This window comes from Geospiza fortis, unplaced genomic scaffold, assembly GCF_000277835.1.
Source record: "Geospiza fortis unplaced genomic scaffold, GeoFor_1.0 scaffold317, whole genome shotgun sequence".
In the NCBI taxonomy this organism is placed as follows: Eukaryota; Metazoa; Chordata; class Aves; order Passeriformes; family Thraupidae; genus Geospiza; species Geospiza fortis.
Window position 1 is genome coordinate 2,852,442 of NW_005054398.1, and position 20,056 is coordinate 2,872,497.

The 20,056-nt window shown below is 48.1% G+C and overlaps 1 protein-coding gene across 1 annotated transcript in view; it reads left to right on the plus strand.

Moving 5' to 3' along the window:
• Positions 1 to 20,056, plus strand: part of NEO1 (neogenin 1) — a 125,533-nt gene that overhangs the window by 101,709 nt on the left and 3,768 nt on the right. The window contains exons 18-27 of the mRNA XM_031061014.1: positions 2,761 to 2,899; positions 5,355 to 5,462; positions 8,197 to 8,391; positions 9,561 to 9,593; positions 13,043 to 13,111; positions 13,729 to 13,876; positions 16,222 to 16,460; positions 16,948 to 17,040; positions 18,822 to 18,980; positions 19,918 to 20,055. Coding sequence (XP_030916874.1) covers positions 2,761 to 2,899; positions 5,355 to 5,462; positions 8,197 to 8,391; positions 9,561 to 9,593; positions 13,043 to 13,111; positions 13,729 to 13,876; positions 16,222 to 16,460; positions 16,948 to 17,040; positions 18,822 to 18,980; positions 19,918 to 20,055 — 1,321 coding nt within the window. The remainder of the gene's footprint in view (positions 1 to 2,760; positions 2,900 to 5,354; positions 5,463 to 8,196; positions 8,392 to 9,560; positions 9,594 to 13,042; positions 13,112 to 13,728; positions 13,877 to 16,221; positions 16,461 to 16,947; positions 17,041 to 18,821; positions 18,981 to 19,917; position 20,056) is intronic.

Sequence of the window (20,056 nt, forward strand, 5' to 3'; positions counted from 1 at the left end):
TGGTGGTCAGTGGGCAACAAGTTTTACTGTGACCAAAACCAACACAGAATGATGGAATATAATTTAAAATTACTCAGAAATGTAGAAAGGATTTGCCCGAAGGAGAGAAGTTTGAGCAATTTGCTCCAGTCACGTGTAACCTGTGGTGTCTGGAGAGCCCACATCCTGCTTTCCTCCCCTTGTTTCTGTTGGAAATGCTCTCCTGCCCTGCTGGATGTTTTTTGGGAGGTCAGAGCCCCTGCTGGGAGTGCTGGATCTCAGTCAGGCTGAGAACCTCAGTGCAGAGAGTGCAGTGCTTGTCCTGGCCCCTCTGCAGCTCCTGCTCTTCATCCAGAGGCTTTGGGGTCCCCATTCTTGGGGACAGAGCTCCTGAGTCACCTCTGCAGCATCCAGAGCTGTATCTGCTCAGCTCAGAAGGGTTTCATCCCTAAATTGGGTGTTGGGGCTGTTCACTGAGATGTTCTGTTCCTGCCCTGTCCCAAACTGCTGGGGAAGGAGCTGTGTGCTCCCTACACCAGTGCTTCCTCCCTGAGGAGCTTTGTTTGTGCAGGAAACTGGGGAAAACAAGGATTTCAGTGCTCAGGGCAGGATTGGGCCAGTCTGAGCCTGGAAACCCAGGAACAGATGGGAGCAGCTCCTGTGTTTGAGCTGTCTCTGCAGTAACATGGTTATTAGAACCCTGGTTGCTGAGAAATTTAGACTTTCTATGCTGTCAGCCACTGACCCCCAAAAGAACACTACATTTAACCTGAAGCCATAAAAAAAACTTCCAAAACTGAATAACAGAACTAGAATTTTGAGTGTATTGTTTAAATAGAAATGTGTAGTATCACATAGCAGAAAACTTAGAGTTTCAAGTTTTAGAATATAGTAATATATATAAAGCAAGATGAAAATTTTAGAAGCTAGTCCTACTTTTTTACCTTCTTCTTCATGAATTTTAGTATTGTGTAATTAGATAAAAAAGTCCACATTGCAAGACACAAGTAGTTAGTTATTAAGTTAAAAGTAAAAATAATTTAAGTATTGCTTCTTAATTAGACAGTTTACCCTTAAAAGACCTTATAAAGAGAGAAATAGAGCTCTATTTTTTTACCTTATTAGTGAAGCACTGTAAAACTCACAATTTATAAAACTGTAACAATGGAGCAGTTTTCCAAAGCTCCTTTCTAGGTGTGTTGGGGTTGTCCTGCAGTTACCTGGGATCCATCAGGAATCAATGAAAATATTAAACATTGGATCTTTTAGGACTGCATAAAAGAGAAACAAATTGTTCAGATTAACATTTATGGAGTTTATTTCTAGGAGGTGAGCAGGGTTTGGTACTGTGGGATAGGCTGGGATGTTAAAATAATGAAGTGCTGTTAAACTGGGGGGGTCTGACACTCCAGGGGGGCTCAGGTGTGTAATTTACACTCAGTGGGATGCACAGGGAAACTAAAAGATCCCCACATTCAAAACCAGAGATGGAAACCAGAACTTTCACCTGTAGAAGGAGCCCAGCTGCCACATCAAATAATCCAAATATTGGAGTGCTTAAATACTGCTGGGAATTGCAGCATCCTGGAGAGGAAGAGCTTTTTGGGGTAAGGCAGCTGGGAATGGCAGATGGGAGGGAAAGATTCCTGCCTTGGACTTGTCACTCCATCCCTCCATGAGGACTGCATTCCCCAGGGAGCTGTGCCCCTTCCAGCTGTGCCCCTTCCAGCTGTGCCCCAGCCCCTCAGCCACAGTCCCACCCACTGCACAGTCCCACCAAACTGCACTGAGCCTCACCAAGGAGAGGCTTAAAGCCAATGCAGGGGTGAATTTAAATTCATTTGACGAGTCTTTGTTGTCTGGCCACAGACAGCAAAGCCCTGGGCACAAATCCCTGCCATCCCTTGGATCAGCATTTCCTGAACTTCCATCCCTTGGAAGAAAAAAGAACTGAAGAGACTGGAGATCTCAGGGTTTCTTTGTCACTGCTGGAGCCTTCAGGAAAGGTGCCTTTACCTTGGCAATAAATCAGCTGCACTCAGAGGTTTCTGGAGGCAGTGGCTGCTGCCGTTGTTGTATGGCCCTGTCAGATCCTGCAACAACTCCTTAATTCTGTGTTTACAGCACAGGTCAAGGTGGGGAATATACTTATCTGTAAATACAGCTTTCCCTCTTTTCCATGGGCCTCCAGCACATTCTGTTGGTGCTGAAGCCATTGATAACAAATACCAGATCTTTAGAAATGCTGAATTACAAATTCCACTATGACCCATGTGGAGTTTCCTTGTGTGATCCTAAATCACCATTTTTTTCCTGAAAAGAATCTACATCTTAGTAAAGCTTCATTCTCTTCGAGTCTCACAAGTGTGTCTTTAGTTGATTATTACATTTAAGGTTGCTCTGGAAATTCCAGCAGGGATCTGAGAGGCAGCTCCAGGTCCCCAAACCGGGACTGTTCCTTGCTGTGCTTTTTGTTTTCCCCAGCCAGAAGAGTTAATGAAATGCTGTAAACCAACCCCAAGGTAAACAGAGGTTTAACCACTGCAGAACAAGTGGGCTCTGGCCCTTGGATTGTTGGTTTTTTTTTCATTTCTAATTGACTGCTGCTAAGTGCTCCTGCTGATTGCAGCATTTCTAGTGGAGGATAAACGTTGATATTTGATTAATGAATTTGCACGCCAGAGAAGAAGCAGCCCTAATTAATGACTGTGGTTATGGAAATGCTGGGAGCAGGGGCTGGGGCTGTGCTTTGGGAAGTGCTGACCCTGCTTTCCCTTGCAGACTGCAAATGCCACCACCCTGAGCTATCTGGTGACGGGGCTGAAGCCAAACACCCTCTACGAGTTCTCGGTGATGGTGACCAAGGGCAGGAGATCCAGCACCTGGAGCATGACAGCACATGGGACAACCTTTGAATTAGGTACTGCTGGGATATTCCCAAAGAAACCTTCATCTGAAATGGTTCTGCTGATTAACACTTGCTTGGGGGGTCTGAATCGTTCAGTCAGAAATTCTGATTAAAAAAACAACAACATACTTGAAAATTGCAAGGGATGATTGCAGGAGAATTTACATCAAATTACAGAGAAGTCATGAATAATGTACCACACTTCATGGGCAGGAGAGAAGAAAGTCTCACAAAAAGCACCTTAACAGCAAATACAAAGAAAACACTTCAGCAAATAATAATTAAAATTTGCTGCAAATGTGATGATAATTGTTACAGAGTAAGAAGGTGCATGAGCAAATGAAGACAAAAAAATCTCAGTAGGCATTAAGACATCCAAATGAGCTCTGAATTCCTGTTCAGTGCAGAACAGAGGAGGGTTTGAGGCTGCCAGGAACAGCTCAGGCTCAGGGAGGGACTGTGAGGGCCAGGCCCTCTCCCTGACCTGCCCTCATTAGCTCTTCTTGCCCTGCAGTGTTAAATGAACTTTGGGCAATTAAATTTACTGCCTATTATGGGTAGGATTTTCTTTAGATGGACTGTGGAGGACAAGAAGCCCAGAGTCCAAATGAGCCCAGAGTTCTCCTTCTAAGACAGCCAAAAAATCAATCATGCAAAGAATTAGTGAGATTTTCCAGATAGTCTATAGTAGAAATTCTTTAATTTCTGCTTCAGAAAAAGCAAACCCAGGATAAAATCTGAACTCTCTGAAGTCCCAGTGAGCTTCAGTTGCTTTTGAAACCATTGTGGTGGTTTTGGGTGGAAATTCCATGGTGTGGGGCCAGCTCTGGGCTGGGGCTCCTTTCCCAGCCCACATTAAACACTCCATTTGGTGTTTCTGCTGACACATGTTCAATCCTCAGCCATAACTCTGCCCTGAGTGCAGGGACTGTAAAAGCTGCACAAATAAAGGTTTTTAAATGAGAATTTGACACAAAGCCCCTGAGCAAGGGCACAATGCAGGAGGGCTCAGTGCATTTAAACAGGAAGGCTCAGGTTGAAGTGCTTGGAAGGAATATTTGCAAATATGACCCAAAAGCTGGAGAACTAAGGAGAAAATTTGAAACAGAAATTAAAAAAAAAAGGCTAAATATATTTTCTCATAACAGATCTTGTGATTTATAATACTGGCCAAATTCCTGAGTGAGTGGCTCATTATTTTGGGGTACTTCTGAGAAGTTGTACAGGACTTGCTCCTGACAGGAAAATAGGGAATTCTGGGCTCTGTGTTGTCTGTGTATTCCTGATCTCCTGTGAGCTACTCCTGATTTTCTATTTTTGTTTCCTCTGAATCCATTTTTTACATATTTGGGGCAATAGTTACAATAACTCCTGGGCTTTGGCTGTCCCTGGTTTCCAGCTCTTCATCACAAGGATAATTGGTGGCCATCCCAGAGGATTTATGGATGGATTTCTAATAGGTCACTTCCATAAACCTCTGGAAAAGCAGAAATTTCAGTGCTAGTGTGGCTATATTAAATACCCAAGGTGGATTTACTCTGGGTTGCCCCCTCAGGAGCCTCCTGGATTTCAGGATGTGGCACTGCAGGGATGGTCAGTGCCCTCTGGAGCTCACAGCAAGGATTTCAGCTTTCTGCTGGAGCCATTTGTGCTGTTTCCTGAATTCTTGGCAGGAGAGGCTGATGGGAGAAGGAAAACTCTCCCCTCCTTTCTTTCCCTCAGTGCTGCTCTCTGGCAGCTCAAGGAAGAAGGTTGTGTTCAGCAAATCCTTCTGCATTTGAGACACTCTGAGGTGCAGATGCCTTCCAAATTACAAATCATTCCTCAGGAACTCAATCAGCCATTACAGGTTTGCCCAGAGGTTGTTCCCAGAGCAGCTGTGGCTGTTCCATCCCTGGCAGTGCCCCAGGCCTGGCTGGGCAGAGCTTGGAGCAGCCTGGGACAGTGGCAGGTGTCCCTGCCATGGCAGGGGTGGCACTGGATGGGCTTTGAGGCCATTCCCAAACCATTCCAGGCTGGTGTAATTCTGAGTTGCTGCTGGATTTACTTTGCTGATTGGGATTTAAGTGGCAAATGGGCACTGCTGGGTCTGAGTACACCATAAACCTGGAAACAGGGAGATGTTTCAGATGCCTGCCTATATAGAATGTGTCTTTCGCAAAGTTTGGAGGATTTTTGTGATGAGTGAAGAAATTCAGGTGAGAAGTCAGTTGTGTAGATTTTTGAGGATGCTCAGTCATGGATCACAGCTGGTGCCAGAAGTGCTCTGGAAAGGGGGAACTCCACATGGGAGGGAGGCACTGCCCCTGGATGGCACTGGTCAGTGAGGGGGGGATTTAGAACAGTAAAGAGAATAACCCAAATATACACAACAACCCAAATATAATCAGATGGGGATCCAGGCCCTGAGCTGGCTGTTCCCTGGTGTGACAGGGCAGCCCTTGCTGACACTCTGGCTCTGTTTCAGTGCCAACCTCACCCCCCAAGGACGTGACTGTGGTGAGCAAGGAGGGCAAGCCCCGCACCATCATCGTCAACTGGCAGCCGCCCTCCGAGGCCAACGGCAAAATCACAGGTGGGCACCAGGGCCCTGGGGCTGCCAGCTGCTCTGCCAGCCTCAGGAGCTCACATCCATTGCTTACTGCTGTTCCTCACCCAGATATACTCACATCTGAACTAACTGCAGTGGGAAATGCAGCTGGAATTTAAATATCTCCATAACCTTTGTGCTGTTCTAATAGCAGGTCTCCAGCAATGTCCCCTCTGGCCCATCAGAGGTTTGTTTAGGAGAGGCCATCCCAGTGCTCTTTGTCATCTTTGTGGCATGTTTGTGCCACAGAACAGACTTCAGAACAGTTTCCTGTTCCCCTGACAGAACCATTAGGAGTAAACTGTTATTTGCCTTTAACTGCATCACTGCCACACAGGATAAATCTCTTTCCAGACAGTAATAATTACTGATTCCCTTCTATAATTTCTGTTCAGATTCCCATTTGGAAGGGCTTTATGAGATAATCACTTCATTTTTAATTTGTTTAAAGCTGAAATCAGATGTGAATGGCAGTGTGTGGTTTTGGGTCTGAGCTCAGGATTAACCATGGTGCAGAATCAAACCTGGGACACTTGAGTGGGCAGGACTGGAGCCCAGGCTCTGCACAGGAGACTAAAACTGATTAAATCACTGAAAAGGCAGCAAAATGTTTCCTCTCCATGGAAAAGGAGGATTGGCTGGAGACACAGGAGCCTTTGCTGGAGGGATTTGTGCCCCCAGTGAGGGGCACAAATGTCTCACACTGGGGCACACCCAAGGGAGGGGAGAGAACTACAGAGAGCAGCATTTACCTGCACAGGGTTGGCCAAATTATCCCATTGTCCAGCTCCCAAATCCCTTGGCAGTGAAGGAAACCCTTGGAACAGAACTGTTCAGTATTTATCAGCTTTTGCACAAGCAGCAGTTAACAGCTTAAAAATGAACTAAAGTGGTGATTCAGGGCTAAGCCTGAGTGCAGCAGGTGCCAGCTCCCCTTTCCCAAACCCCATCTCCAGCTCCCCTTTCCCATCTCCAGCTCCCCTTTCCCAAACCCCATCTCCAGCTCCCCTTTCCCATCTCCAGCTCCCCTTTCCCATCTCCAGCTCCCCTTTCCCAAATCCCATCTCCAGCTCCCCTTTTCCAGTGCCCACACAGTTTTTGGGATGTGGGGCCCGAGTGCCCTCTGCTGGGAACATCCCCATCAGCTGAGGCACTAATTAATTCCTCATTAACTCACTCTGTGCTGTCAGTGATGCCAGAATTCTGTGTGGTGATGTCATTCCATGGCCCCCTGTCCATGGAATGCTGAACTGGGCCACTCTGGGTCCCACATTCTCAGGCATCATTAGAGCTGCTGACTAATTAGGGCACTCTGAAATTAATTCAGTACTTGTGCCTCTAGACTGTTATAATGCTTTTAGCATCACTTCATATATATATAAAAATATAAATTTATTTATTTATATATACATTTATATATTAATATATGTTATACAATATATATTTTACGTATATATTCTCTACAAATCTACAAAAACATCTCCCACATTTAGATATCTTGCAGATGTAGAGATATATAGATAAACAAAAAATATATATATATATAAAACAGATATATAGTAATATAAAAATTTGTATTCCATATATGTTACATTGAAAATAAATACTTGAAGCTAGATGTAGATATAAATAGTGATACAAATATATAAATAATATATGGAAATATATCATGAATATTGTGTTATATACAATATATATTAAATACAGATTCAAGTATTTATTTCTGTGTGTATATAAATATATAGAGGTTCAAGTATTTATTTTATGTTGATCTGTGTTTCTTTTATAAAATAGTTATAAAGTTTTTACTGCACAATGATTGGTGACTTCACTGTATTTTTATAACAGAACATAAATCCTTCCCATACCTTTTTTTCTGGGATGTGCAGGGCAGCCTCGGTTCTCTTCAGATTCTTGTTGCCTTTGTTAATACACTGAAAAATAACGAAATAATTACAAAAACAAATTGTTTTGCTGTGCATGAGAATGCTTTTTTGTTTTAATGTAATTTAAATAATATTAATTTGTGGTGTTGTGAGGTTTTTAGGACGAGGTGAGCGATGAGAATTTGATTCTAAGTTTTTTAGAAGGTTGATTTATTATATTATGATATTATATTAAAAGAAATTATATATTAAAACTATACTAAAGAAAGAGAAAGGATACAGATAGAAGATTAGACAAGAATGATAATGAAAACTCGTGAGAGACTCAGAGAGTCCAACACAGCTGAAGGTGATTGGTTATTAATTAAAAACAATTCACATGTTTGGACAAACAATTTCTAGACTACATTCCAGAGGAGTAAAACATGGAGAAGCTGAGGCTTCTCATCTTCCCAGGAGAAAAAATACTGTCAAAGGGATTTTTCAAAAAATATCATGGTAACATTAATCCTCTGAGGATGTTTTGATAATGGCAGCTTTACTTTACTTTATTGGTCTATAAATAGGTAAAGAGATGGAAATAGCAATTTGTCCACGTTCAGGGAATGGTGATCAGAAATATTTTAAATGATACTGATATTTTAAATGGCTTTTTTCTCTTACCATCTACTTTGAGCAGCTCAGAGGGAAGATGGGAGGGCTGGCTGATATTTGAAGATGATTTTAGTGTTTGTGCCAGAGTCAGAGCACACTTGTGAAGCCGCTGGTGGCTTCCCTGGCACAGAGCCCATTTCCCTGTCCCTGACGGGTGGCACTGTCCCTTCCCTGCCCAGGCTACATCATCTACTACAGCACGGACGTCAACGCCGAGATCCACGACTGGGTCATCGAGCCCGTGGTGGGAAACAGGCTCACACACCAGATCCAGGAGCTCACCCTGGACACCCCCTACTTCTTCAAGATCCAAGCCCGCAACTCCAAGGGCATGGGGCCCATGTCCGAGGCCGTGCAGTTCCGCACCCCCAAAGGTACCCCCAAAGGGGAGGGGCAGGGCTGTGCTCCTGGGACAGGCAGCACTGGGCTCTGCAGGGGTGGTTGGGCTTGCATGGAGTGAGTCCTTGGAAGGCAAACCTGGCTGGCTCAGTGGGTACAGCATGAGAGTCTCAATCTCAGCGTCGTGGGTTCTGCCTCACGTTGGGCGCCAGTTAAAAATGTGGGTGTTACAGTGATGGGTGTTGCTGCCTGTCCCCTGTCCCCAGTGGGTGTTACAGTGGTGGGTGCTGCTGCCTGTCCCTTGTCCCCAGCAAGCCACTCCTGTGGAAAGGCAGGCTGAGTTAACATTCAGGCAGTGCAGTCAAACCTCCACTCAGCACTCTCACCACATCTGGCTCAGTGATAGAGGCAGGAAAGGCTCCTCTGCAAGGTTTGATTCCAGCACAGTAACACTGTCACTGAAGGACAAACTGGGGGAAAGAGGAAAACCACGTGGAGCAGGCAGCTTATAAAGGGGAAGGGGTGGTGGGCAGAGGGACCTGGTCTCCAGGGGAAGGGGGTGGCCACCAGGGGTATCAAGCCAGGAGAAACCAGAGGAAGTTGTGACACCAAGTCCACAGGGAGACTGTTTTTCCCTTTGGGAGGGATGACTCTGTGGTCAGTAGTTCGTGTCTCCAGGGCTGAGGGCTTGGGGATTGACCAAGGTGGGAGAGTTCATGGGATGCTGCATCCCTGTGGCTGGAGCTCAGCTCTGGGGTTCACTGGCTGTTCCCAGAGCCTGGGGCCTTTGCTGTTACAGAGCCAGGGTGGCTGCAGTGACAGTCCAGGTCCTGTGTGTCACTTCTTCTCTGGGAGTGGGATGGTGCAGTGGGAACTCCTGGGATGCAGCAGGCTCCTAATTTAGGAGCTGATGGTGATGGGCAAAGATAGTGAAGAGTAAAATGGGAGAGAGCTTGGGAAAAATAGAATTATGAGTTTATCATAGAATCCTATCATTGGGAGGGGCCTTACAGCCCATCCATGGGCAGGGACACCTCCACCAGCCCAGGTTGCTCCAAGCCCTCTCCAGGCTGGCCTTGGACACTTCTCCACATGAGTTTCAAGAGCTGTACCCTGTGCTGTGGGAAACTTGGAATTCTGTCTCACTCCTTCAATCCTTGTGATGTGTCTCTTGTTTTTTCCTCCCTGTGCTTGCCCCACTAAGCTGAGTCCTCAGATAAAATGCCCAATGACCAAGGTAAATGAACAGCCACATTTCTCCTCTCTCCATCCCTCACTGTTCTGTTTGCTGTCCATGTGCTGTGACATTTTCTGAGTGGAGCAGGATCCTGCTGCTCTGACTGGGGTGGCTCCTGCTGTGCTGACAGGGAGAGCTGGAAGGCTGTGGGTGGCAGGAATGTGAAGGGATCTCTGTAGAGATGTCCCAGAAGGGCCATGGGGGTTGTGCCAGCTCTGAATCCTGCTGGGGGAATGGCTTTGGAGCCAGTGCTGCCCCATCCAGCCCTGCCCACGTACAAGGGGGTGGAAGATCAAAGGGATTCTGGTTAGCACAAGTGCTGCTTGTGAGGATTCATTCCATAATAAAGGCAGGGAAGCCCTGGAAAGCTCTGTGCAGGAGAGATTCTGCCTGTCAGCTCATTTGGAGCCCACTCTCCTGAGGAGCCCAGCAGTGGCTCCTAAAAGCCTTAAGGTTTTAAAATGTTTGCTTGAAAAATGGGAGCTTTGAGCTTCCCACATCGAATTAGAAGGTGGATGTCCCAGGGCACTTCTTGCTTTCTTCCAAATAACCTACAAGCCCCGTAAAAAGGGAGAGAATTAGTCTGAAGGGATGAGTTAAAAAGGCCATTGGCAAACAGCTTAGACATGCAATTAAAGAGATCCTAAAGGGGCTCTGAGGGAGCTGCTCCTCACTTGGCTCCTCAGCTTGGTACTTGGAGTCATTTATTAAATGTGCTTTTACTCTGCACCAGGTGATGCTGGCAGCAGGGGCAGTCAGGGAGTAAATGGATCCCCATCCCTGTGTCCTGGAGGTGGGGCTGGCGTTTGGGCTGTCTGGGGAGCAGATGCTGCAGTGTCATTGTCCTGCTCACCTGCAGCAGCAGGGAATGGGGGAAGGTTACAGGGATTTAGGTGAAATTTGCTGTTTTCTGCTTCTCCCTGTTCCAACCCCTTTTCAGCCAGTGTTACATCCTAAAGTAACATCTTCTCCTAGACATGATCAATTTTTATCACATCCTATTATTTATAAATCATCAAAGCCATGAGTAGTGTTTGGGAATTCCTGAAGGACACTGGGAGAGCTGAAATCATGGCAGTAGCTGGAATGTGGGAAAGGGGAAGGCAGAGAAGTGCAGGAGAGGAGCTGAGGAGCAGCACTGAACTGCCAGGCTGGGACCTGCAGGGAGGAACCAGCAAGTTACTCAGGCTGGGAGCAAAACCAAAGGGGATTGATGCTCTGCCCTGAATGGTTCTGTCCTTTTCTCTCTTTGTCTGCTTTAATGTTTCCCTCTGAACTCAGCACAGGATTCTGTTTTCCCACACCCTTCTGGAGCACAGAGCTTGGTCAGAACTCAGGGCCTGTTGCTCTCAGGCTTCAGGTGCTTGCACTGGCCTCATCCTAAAGCAAAGATTAAGGTCTCTGATCAAGTAAACCCATCCTGAAGTCACCCACAGTTAAAATGTTCTGTCTATTATATTGTAACAGGAGGTTCCCAGGCTGAATGAAAAACCATCCCAGCAAATGCTGTCTTAAACTGTTCCTTAAAACAGGTCACACTGCCTAAGAGATGGGGCTCCCTGGAATGCATTTAAAGGTTTAAACTGTTCATCTGTGGGTTTAGGAATTGGATCCTCAGAAGCACCTTGGCTGGGTACCTAAATTTCATCCTAAATTCATCAGGGAGGACATGGGTTCCACAAGGATCACTGTGCCTTGTCTCTCTCTCTTAGCCCTGATCTGATGTCCCTTGCTGGCCTCAGGGCAGTTGTTCCCTTCTCCTTTGTGGTGTTATTCAGGACACTGAGCTGCATTGGCCAAGCACAGGTCCTTGCACAACTCACTGGAAGCTTTCCTCCTGGATAATTCTCATTCTTCTCAGTTAATTTGTTGTTAATCTTGTTAATAGGCTCCACATGGTTTTTTTATGGTGCTATTTTAACAAAGCATTGCACAGCACTGTCAGATATTTCCTGGAAGCCTAAATGCAGTATATTTTATCTATTTCTCATTATATATCTGCATAGTTACTGTTACCAGCCACATTTATGGGCTGACATTCTGCTTCTTGAAGATATTTGTTCTCCATAAAGCAGGAAGATGGATGTGAAGTGTGTGCCATCTCCTCTCCACCCCTTTTCCATCTTCTCACCTGCTGTAAGGCTCCAGCTGCTACACTGGAAGTGCTCAGGGTGTCTGATTGCCCTCCCTAAATATTGCTGGTTCTTCATGTCCTCCTTCTCCCCCAGCTTCTCTGCCTGGAGCAGCTCCTCAGCCCCAGGCTCAGGGATTCTGAGTCCCTCTGGGGGTTCCCACCTTTCCAGGGCAGGTTCAGGGGCCAGTCACACACAAATGTATCACATAAAAGCTGTGGAAGATGCTGTCCCAGTCTGTCTCTGCTGCTGCAGGGTTATTGGTGCCCACAAAGGGAACCCTGGTGCTGTGTCTGCTCCAGCCTGGCAGCTCCCTGGGTCCTTCCCATGTCCCACTGTCTGTCCTGCAGTCCTTCCTCTCCCTCACTGCACACACAGAATGTTCTCCTTGTTCCCCTCCCCAGCTTTAGCCCCTGCCTGGTTTTGTCATTTGTCTTCATTTCAGGGACCAGTTCACAGCTCTCACTTGAGCTTCAGTTCCCATTTGTTACATATCCTTTAACACTTCTTACTTCTTGATTAAAGGGGATTTTTAACAGAAAAAAATCCTTCTCCTGACTGTTCTCCTCCACACTGCCTCACTTTTTGGAGTTTTTATTTTTCTTGTAGATCAGTGTGAAAATGTGCAAAATACTCTGGATTCCTGTAACCAGAGGAATATTTTTCTTTGCACCATTGCTGAATGTTTCCCCTACTCCAGTGGTTTTGTCATTCATTTTGCATTAGTGCATTTTGATGAAAGCACAGAGTGGAAGGACCAGGTTTGGATGTAACTAATTTATTGTTCCCTTGGGTTTCATCAAAACCACTTTTGTGGTGCTTTGTTGTCACCTGTGGTGGTGTGCAGGGGAGAACAAGGAGGAGCTGAAAGCAAGTTTTTATGGCTAGGCAGGACCTTAATATTACATTTACCATGCACATTTCCAGTGTCCCCCAGCTGCTGGAATTGGGTGTCAGGAAAAGACGCCTGGATAATTCCTGTTTCAGGGTGATGAACTCTCAGTACAAGTGTGGCAAAACCATTTTCCTCCACATGTACCTGTGCCTTACTGCAAATGGGCTTTATTGTTGTTTTTAAAGTGAAATTAAGAGAGGCTTAATTAGGAAAATAATAATTGGGAAACCATTGAAGAGCTCCTTTGGAGAAGTGGCTCTTTCCTTGGAGAAGCAGGCGCTGTGCAAAGCCAAATTTTGTTGTAGGGACAGAAAAGGAGGGGAAAAGCTGCTCCTGGGGGGCTTGGGGAGGTTCTAAAGAAGGACTCAGAGATGCTGAGTTGTGGCTGTGTGTGTCAAATTCCTCTGTGTCCAACCTTGCAGCCTCAGGATCTGCTGGGAAGGGGAGCCGCCCCATGGACCTGGGCCCGGACTACAAACCCCCGCTGGGAGGTGAGTGTGGGGCACAGCTTCTCCATGGGCACACTTTGGGTCAGCCAGGGAATGTTCCAGCAGCAGTTCCAGAGCTGTTCCTGCTGCTGCTGCTGAGCTCCCCTGGCATTCCCACACCAGAGCTGCTCCCAGCGTGGTGTGACACAGCTGCCAGAGTGGGACATCAGTTCTGTAGGGACAGATGAGCAGGGAAAGGCCCCCTGTGCTCCTTCTCCTGCTCAGTGCTGTGTGTTGGGATTTTCTGTCCTCAGGGTGTTGGATAAAGGGTTTCCTTTGGAGCCAAGTGACCCCTGGAGGCTCCTGATCAATTCCAGTGGCTCCAAGGGGAGCCTGTGGTGCTGCAGGATCCCAGACTGACTCTTCTTGGAGTGGGGAGCCTTTTGTGATAACTGAGTAGGCTGCACCTAAATTGTGATAGACTCAGTAGGAAAAGGATCTATAAATCAACTTCCAGATGAGCAGTTGTACAGAAACAGTTGGCAAATGCAGAGAAACAAACATTGCTCAGGAGCTCCATCCCCTCCTGCTGATCTGCAGGATTCCAGGCGTCTTTGGTGGGCACTGCTTGATTTCCTGTGTAATAAATGAGCCTTTTCTCCCCTCCCCAACCCTCCCAGGCAGTAACAGTCCCCATGGCAGCCCCACATCCCCTCTGGACAGCAACATGCTGCTGGTGATCATCGTGTCCGTGGGCGTCATCACCATCGTCATCGTCGTCATCGTCGCCGTCTTCTGCACGCGCCGCACCACGTCCCACCAGAAAAAGTAATGGGGCTGGGGCTGCGGCTGCCTTATTGAGCCTGTGGTTTAATTCTTCTTTTAGGGTTTATTCCCTTTAAATCCTGCAGCCTGTAGGTGCTGCTGCTGGGCTGCTTCTCCTGGCAGTGTCCCTGAGTTCCAGTTCACACACAAATCGGGGCAGTGCTTCCAGTGTGCCTGCACTTCCCCCCTCCCTCCCTGGGGAGAAATTGTCCTTTGTGGGGTTTGTGAGGTCCCCAGGACGAGGTGGGAGATGAGAATCTCTCAGAAGATTCTCACCATGTTCTCAGAAGGCTGATTTATTATTTTATGCTATGATATTAAAGAATGCTATACTAAAACTACACTAAAGAAAGAGAAAGGACACATCAGAAGGCTTAACAAGAATGATAATGAAAAACTCATGACTGACTCCTCAGAGTCTGACACAGCTGATGGTGATTGGTCATTAAGTTAAAACAATTCACATGAAGCCAATCAAACAACCACCTGTTGGATAAACAATCTCCAGACCACATGCCAAAGCAGCAAAACAGGGAGAAGCAATCAGATAATTCTTGTTTTCATTCTTCTCTGAGGCTTCTCAGCTTCGCAGGGGAAGAAATTCTGGTGAAGGGATTTTTCAGAAAATATCACAGTGACAATCCTTCACAAGTTTCCAAAGTGGAGCCTATCCATGTGTTGGGAGCTGGGAGAGCTCAAGAGCTCAGGCAGCTCCTCCCTCTTGCATTGACATTATCCTGTTTTTACTAGTACCCTTATCACTGGAGGGGAATCTGAGTGTGCTGCTGGATTCCTTAGGAAAGTGTTCCAAAATCCCATTGTTTGTATCTGAGCGCTTCCCTCAGAGCAGCTGCATTAATGCTGCAGCACTGATGCTCCTGCAGGGTCTCTCTGTGTGTCCTTTCAAAGACCAGAGCTACATTTGGAGTTTGAAAAGGGTATGTTTTATGCAAAACAGATTTTTAGGAAGTGCTGAAAAGCCAGGCTTGGCTAATCTGCAGTTGCCCTGCTGCAGCAGGACCACCCTGCAGAGCTGCAGGGGAGGGAGCAGGGATGGAGGAGCTGGCCCTGGCACAGCTGGCAGCTGGGGCTGTGCTTGGGAGAGGGCAGCAGGGGTGGGCCAGTGCCAGGAGATGTGTTTTATTTTCAGGGCAGAAATAACCCTGTGAAATCTGAATTTCTGAGTGCCCTCAGCCAGGGAATAACCTGATCCCTGTCACTCAGCTCCAGTGGGAGCAGGATTTGGGAGTGGCCCCTGCCAGAGGCTCTGTGGGTGACATTTACCAATGTCTGAGCCATTCCCAGGAACTCTGCTCCCAAAGGGGCCCATCCTCCAGCTTTGCCATGGCCCAAAGTGAGGAGTCAGCATGGCAGGAGTGCTGAAACCCACATTTGCTCTCACCAAATGCTGCCACCTCAAATCTCTGTGGTTTGCTGCTGCTCTCAGCAGGGTGGGAACCTCCCCAGTGGGATGTGTCCAGTCTGAACAGGGCTGGAAGGAACATTCCTGTCATTAATCCTTGTTCCCATCCTCTTGGGAGAACTGCACCTCCTTCTCCAGCTGCTGCTGGAGCTTGGTGAGCCTGGGGTGTGGGCACAGCATTGGAATGTTCCCTCAATGAGCAGAATTTCTGCAAACCTCATTCTTGGTAAGGAAGGCTGGGCTGCAGAGCCAGGGCTGCATTCCATGGATGTGCTTTGAGGTGTCACTGGGGCTTGTGTGCAAAATTCAAAGCTCCCTGCCCAGTGGGAAACTTGTGCCCAGCTGGATGCAAGACCTGAGGGAAATCCCAGGGGAAAGTTCTCCCTGGTGAGACCCCATGTTCAGTGCTGTGCCCAGTTCTGGCCCCTCAGTTTGGGAGGGATGTTGAGATGCTTGAGCGCATCCAGAGGAGGCAAAGAGGCTGGTGAGGGGCTTGGAACACAAACCCTGTGAGGAATGTTTGAGGGAGCTGGGGGTGCTCAGCCTGGAGAAGAGGAGGCTCAGAGGTGACCTTATTGCTCTCTACACCTTCCTGAAGGGAGGTTGTGACTTGGGTCGGTCTCTGACAGAACCAGAGGACACAGCCTCAAGCTACGTCAGGGAAGGGATAGGTTGGATATTAGGAAGAAATTTTTCACCAAAAGAATAATAAAGTACTGGAATGCCCTTCCCAGGGAGGTGGCAGAATCATCATCTCTGGATGTGTTTAAAAAAAGACTGGCCATGGCACTTGGTGCTATAGTCTAGGTGAGATGTTAGGGCATAGGTTGGACGCGATGATCTTAGATGTCTCTTCCAACCTCGTGATTCTGTGATTGTTGCCTTTTCCAAAAGTGAGGAACATCTCCTATGCTCTCCTCCCCAGGAAACGAGCCGCCTGCAAATCCGTGAACGGCTCCCACAAGTACAAGGGGAACTCCAAAGATGTCAAACCCCCAGACCTCTGGATCCATCACGAGAGGCTGGAGCTCAAACCCATTGATAAATCCCCAGATCCCAACCCCATCATGACAGACACCCCCATCCCTCGCAACTCCCAGGACATCACCCCGGTGGACAACTCCATGGACAGCAACATCCATCAAAGGAGGAATTCCTACAGAGGTGGGAGCCCATGGGGGCTGAGATGCATTTCTTGTGGCTGGTGACATCACTCTATTGAGAGATGATGAAGTTCCTCTTCTCTGTTCTTATTTTCCAAGTGGTGAATTGGGTTTGTTCCTGGTTTCTGAGACTCTGGAAGGGTTGGATCATGTGTTTTAGTGAGGAAATGGAGCATCCTAGAGTTAGATCATTACTTTGTCTTGGTCAATACTGATTAGTAATGGGAAGATCATCTCACTTGATATTAAAGCACTGGCGTTGTTTCTGACCTTTCAGCCCAGAGCTGAATCACTGCCAGAAGAGAGAGTTTCTCCAGTTCCCAAAATCCTCACCCTCACCATCTTCTTCCCACCTTCCAGCAAAGGGGGAACGGGCTGCTTTTGTCACTGGTGGCTCCAAGAGCTGCCTGGGAGCAGGACTAGAGGGAGGATGTGGGAATGCTGGTTCAGGAGCTGGAGCAGAGCATAACGTGGCTGTTTCCCCTCAGGACACGAGTCAGAGGACAGCATGTCCACGCTGGCAGGAAGGAGGGGCATGAGGCCCAAGATGATGATGCCTTTTGATTCTCAGCCACCTCAGCGTAAGTGAACACCCCATCCCTGCTGGAGCCACTCCCTGCTCCCAGGAAATCCCATCCTGGGCAGCAGGGGCAGCTCAGAGAAGGCTCCTGAGCCCTCCTGATGTGGGCAGAGTGAGACCATGTTAGAAGGGACTGGGAGTACTGGGGTGAGGGCAGGAGCATGGCCAGATCTGTCTGTCCCATTCTGGGGCTCTCCAGGGACAGCCTGTGGGCCTGGCTGCCTCTTGCAGTCATTCCCTTGGAACTCTGCCAGTGTCCAGCTGCTCCACAGGAGCTGCAGAGAGCTGGAATCCCTGTCAGGTTCCCCACTGTTGGTTTTCCCCTCCCAGCCCAAGCAGTCACCATCCCCTTTATCTCTGCAGCTGATGCTCTCAGAGCCTTCTCTGACTTTGAGCTCCTTGAGACCTCTTTGCCCTGGGATCCTTCTCTGATACCAAAATTACCATTATTATGAAATATTTTTGGAATTAAACAATGTATGTGGAGTTTTCAAATGACTCCAAGATGGAAAGGGACTTGGCTGAACCTCTGAACAGCCAGACTGAAACCCTGTGGGAGAACCCCAGTGAGAAGCTCAGGAGTTACTGTGCAGGGGCAGAACTGGGAGGTAAAATCAGCCCAAGCTCAGCCAGGCTGAGCTTTAGACTTCCCTTACATGTTCCACCTGTAGCCAGGTGGCTGCTGCCACAACCCCTCCATTTTATGGAATTATTTCAGAGTAGTTCATTACATCTCCACGTTCTGTTTTCTTCAATTAAAAACTGAGCTGAGGACTTGGTGTTCTTGATCTCTGCCTACTTTTTCAAGTGTCCTGATGACCTGATTGCTCAGTTTGTCAATCTTCTTCTTCTGTGACCTTTTTCCAAGAGTAGCATGTGGTTTCTTGGTTTTACACCAAGCAGTGTGATCTCCTTGTTGTCTCCCAGCTCTCCACGTGTGAGGAGGGAGCAGAGGATGCACTTTGACACTGAATTCCTTGGAGCTGGTCTGTGTCAAACATGGCTGTGTGACAGGTGCCCATCCCATGCCAGGCTCTGCTCCTGCCTTGCCTGGGGGCACAGACCAGGCCCAGGCCCTGCTGGAGCTTGGCGTTGAGACTTGGCCTCTCCATCCTGTTTGGGAGAGCTCCAGGGGCCTCGTGCCACAGGCTCTGCTTTGTGGGAGTGGAACATCCACTGTGGGGTCTGCGGGTGCCCTCCTGGCACATGAGGTTCTCTCTCAGTGAGCACCACCAGAACCATTCCATGTGTCCAGCTCTGGGCCTGCACAACCTTCCATGGCTTTCTTCCACCCACTGGAGAGTTCAGATGGAGTTATTAATTACCTCCTAAGTACTGAATTATGGTAATTCACTGTGCCATTTTAGTCTAATTTGCAGTCATGGTGTGAACCTAGTGACTTCCTTTTCTGCCTCCTGGAGTACAGAAATTCTGGAAGGATGCTGGGAAGCAAAGGGCTGTTTATTGTTTAACACACCTCATTTCACAGTATATCAATATATTATATGTGGATAACAGATCTGTATTCTCTTTATTCTTCTTCTGAACTTTTCCTTGGAATCAAGCAGTGCATTAAGACCTGGTGGCAGCTTTTGGAGCTGTAATTGGGTGATTTTTTTTGGCCTAAGCACGTGTGAGGTGTGATAACCCAGGGGTTGATTCTGGGTTGTCGATCACCCGAGGGTCTGGCTCCCTGCTGGAGGAGGGAGCAGGGAGGGGAGCCCCCAGCCTGTCCTGTGTGTGTGTGTGTTAAGTGTTTCTCTGTCTTGTGTTCATCCACAGCTGTGATTAGTGCTCATCCCATCCATTCCCTCGACCCCCCTCACCACCATTTCCACTCCGGCAGCCTCGCCTCTCCAACCCGCAGCTTCCTGCAGCACCAGCTCAGCCCGTGGCCCCTGGGCTCTGCCATGTCCCATTCGGACAGGGCCGACTCCACAGGTGAGACACCAAGCCTCAGGGAGCTGCTGCTCTGGGCAGCAGCCAGGGAAACACCTGGAAAGCCCAGCCTGGAGCTGGGCCAGTCTCCTCTGGGGGTTCCGTGAGGATGGGCTGGGCTTTCCTGGGTAGGTCAAATATTGATTCTTGACATCTGTGGTGGTGTCCTTGGAAAAGGGGGTTCATGTTTTACACATAGCTCCAAACAGGGATTCCTCCTGCCCTGCAGTCTGAAACATCAGATTAACTCTGAGCTGCTGCATGGGGTAACTTTTCCTCTAATTAGTACAATTGGAAACCAGCAGGGAAGGAAAGTCTAGGCTTGGCTATTGAGAATGGGGGCACACAGAGAATGAGGGTGATTTCCATGCAGCACTTTCAGGCTTGATCAGAATCATTAGCAGTAGTTTTAGAGAGCACTAAAGTGCTCTGGAAAATCCCAAAGCAATGGTGTTGCTAAATGTGCACATGGGTAACACATTGGGATGAAGCAAACTCTGAGCTTCTCTACTTTAAGGTCACCATTTGAAGGTATCACAGCCAGAAGGTGTTTCCTTATGAAAACAGTTCCTGAGGCTGCAAGGTTCCATTCCAGCCCAAACCATTCCATGAGTGTCAGTAAATGGATTTCAGGTGTGGCTCCTCTGTGATCACCCCAGTGCTGTGAAGAGTTCCCAGTTAAAAATGCCGATGCTTTGGTACTCTGGGGTAAAAGGAGGCTGCAGATTCGTGTTCTGTGCTGTTTGTCCGAGGACTGGAACACGGAGCTCTTTCAGTGCCAAAGCGTGAGAGGTGGAATCTCTCAGCTCCTTTAGCTCCCGTTCAGCCGATGGTCACTCGGAGGGGCCAGGGGGTCACTGCAGCCCCTGGCAGGAGGAGCTGTGTCCCCGTGAGCCTGCTCAGCAGCGATGACCCCTGCTGTGGCTGTGTGTCCCTGCAGAGTCCGTCCGGAACACGCCCAGCACGGACACCATGCCGGCGGGCTCGGCCGTGCCCGGCGCGGAGCTGCCGGAGCCCGAGGGGCCGTTCCTGCCCGCGGAGGAGGAGCCGCAGGGCCCCCCCACGGGCCCCGTGCGCCC